Here is a 2,086-nt window from a genome sequence, read left to right on the forward strand (position 1 = left end):
ACAGTCACAGTGTCCCAGGGGCACACGCAGTCACCTTGTCACAGTCACAGTGTCCCAGAAGCACACACAGTCACCTTGTCACAGTCACAGTGTCCAGGGGAAAATGCAGCCACCCTGTTACAGTCACAGTGTCCCAGGGGCACACGCAGTCACCCTGTCACACAGTGTCCCAGAAGCACACACAGTCACCTTGTCACAATCACAGTGTCCCAGGGGCACATGCAGTCACCCTGTCACAGTCACAGTGTCCCAGGGGCACATGCAGCCACCTTGTCACAGTCACGGTGTCCCAGGGCCACACACAGTCACCCTGTCACAATCACAGTGTCCTGGGGGCACACGCAGTTACCTTGTCACAATCACAGTGTCCCAGAGGCACACATATTGACCCTGTCACAATCACAGTGTCACAGGGACACAATCACTGTCACAAACACAGTATCCCAGGGGCACACGCAGCCATGCTGTCACAATCACAGTGTCCCAGAGGCACATACAGTCACACTCACAATCACAGTGTTCCAGGAGCATGCACAGTCACCCTGTCACAATCACAGTGTTCCAGGAGCCCACGCAGTGACCCTGTCACAATCAGTGTCCCTGGAGCACATTCACACTGTCACAATCAGTGTCACTGTCAAAAGCGCAGGACCTCAGAAACCCAGGTGGAACACTCAGTCAAGTCAACCACAGCTAGTCATCACACCCACAGTCAGAGCCCTGGGGGGACAGAACTCAGGTGGGTCAGAGGCTATACATCACCGCCCGCCCAATGCCTTCCCTACTACATTGTCGCCTCGGAGGAGGCAGGGACTCCCTCACCCTATGCTGGACAGTGCACCTCTCCGCACTGTTCTCTACCGCTGGGCAGCTCTTGCCCTCAGAGGGGGCTCCAACCCAACACATAGGCCCCAACACAGTGTAGCCCAAGACGCCCCCTCTGGGCTTCTGACTCCAGTGCTGCAGGGTGAGTCCGCAAGTACACCCCACCCCACACAGTCCTCCACCCCCTACAAGGGCCCTGAGACCCCTCCAGCCTGGAGCAGATTATGGTCCTAGCAGGTACCCCTCTAAGTGTCCCCAGGGCACCCCCAAGCACACTGAATCTAGCCTTCAATAAGGTGCCACCCGGAAGATCCCTCCAAAAAGCGCTACTCAGCCTATCCGCCGCCCTGCACTACCACCACCGAGGATCTAGACCCCTTAAGTTGCGGTCCCCTCCCCCAATCCAGGCCCTGTTGATACCACTCGTAACATGGCCCCCTCTACGTCCATCTCTGGACGGGATCCATCGGAAGCCTCCCGCACAGTGCACCGCCAGGAACGCGGTCCCGGACGCCCCCGCAGTAGACAGAACCCCCCCCCCAACGCCAAGCACACTGACCCCACCCGCGTCACAGCGCCCCCTGCGGTCGGCTGGGAGAGTTGCGTCCTCTCTGCGCGCTTATCCGCTCCGCGCGCGTCCACCGCCCAGGGTCTTACCGCCTGCAGCTACCTCCGCCCGCGCCGCCGCTGCCGGTGCCGTGGAAGGACGAGGGCCAGGACATGCGGGACTTGCGCAGGCCAGGCCGGTCGCTGGTATCCACGGCGTCGGCGCGTTCTATGGGCCGGTGCGGCGGCCGTTCGGGCTCTGCGCGCTCTGCGCTGTCCGAGTAGCCGCGCTGCTGGATACGGATAGGGGTCCGCGGCTGCCGCCACAGGTGCTGGGGGGGCGGCTTCAGGGTAGCCTGGCCCTCCCGGGGCCCAGGCAGGGACAGAGACAGGCTCCTCTCCGAGGGGGCGGCCGGGGGCTCCATGGCGCCGGCCTCCACCCGCGCCCCGGGGGCCCCGGCCTCTCCAAGCTGCACCTCGCTCAGCGGCTCGCGAGCCGACGCTTCCAGGGCCCCACGGGTGCACCCGGCCTCGGTGGGGCCATGGCGCCCCGGGGACAGACCCGGGGGCTCTGCGGGCCGATCGCCCCCGGGCCGGGCGCCACGGCTTCCTGTCCGCACCCGACGCTTCCCTCCGTGCCGGGCTGCGCTCTCAGCGCTCGGCGCCCCGCTCGGCGCCAACCCTGGCTCCTCCGCCCCGTCCCGCCCCTCCCCGC

The 2,086-nt window shown here is 64.5% G+C and overlaps 1 protein-coding gene across 2 annotated transcripts in view; it reads right to left on the reverse strand.

Moving 5' to 3' along the window:
• PDE4A (phosphodiesterase 4A) overlaps window positions 1-2,086 on the reverse strand; it is a 37,352-nt gene that overhangs the window by 31,811 nt on the left and 3,455 nt on the right. The window contains exon 1 of one of the 2 annotated variants that reach the window (XM_004378352.3): window positions 1,483-1,895. The exons of the other annotated variant lie outside the window; for it this stretch is intronic. Within the exon in view, the coding sequence (XP_004378409.1) occupies window positions 1,483-1,796 (314 nt within the window). The 5' untranslated portion in view covers window positions 1,797-1,895. Of the gene's footprint in view, window positions 1-1,482; window positions 1,896-2,086 lie in introns of those variants that run through there. 2 annotated transcript variants of the gene reach the window in all.

The sequence above is a fragment of the Trichechus manatus genome, unplaced genomic scaffold (genome assembly GCF_000243295.1).
Source record: "Trichechus manatus latirostris isolate Lorelei unplaced genomic scaffold, TriManLat1.0 scaffold00057, whole genome shotgun sequence".
Classification (NCBI taxonomy): Eukaryota; Metazoa; Chordata; class Mammalia; order Sirenia; family Trichechidae; genus Trichechus; species Trichechus manatus.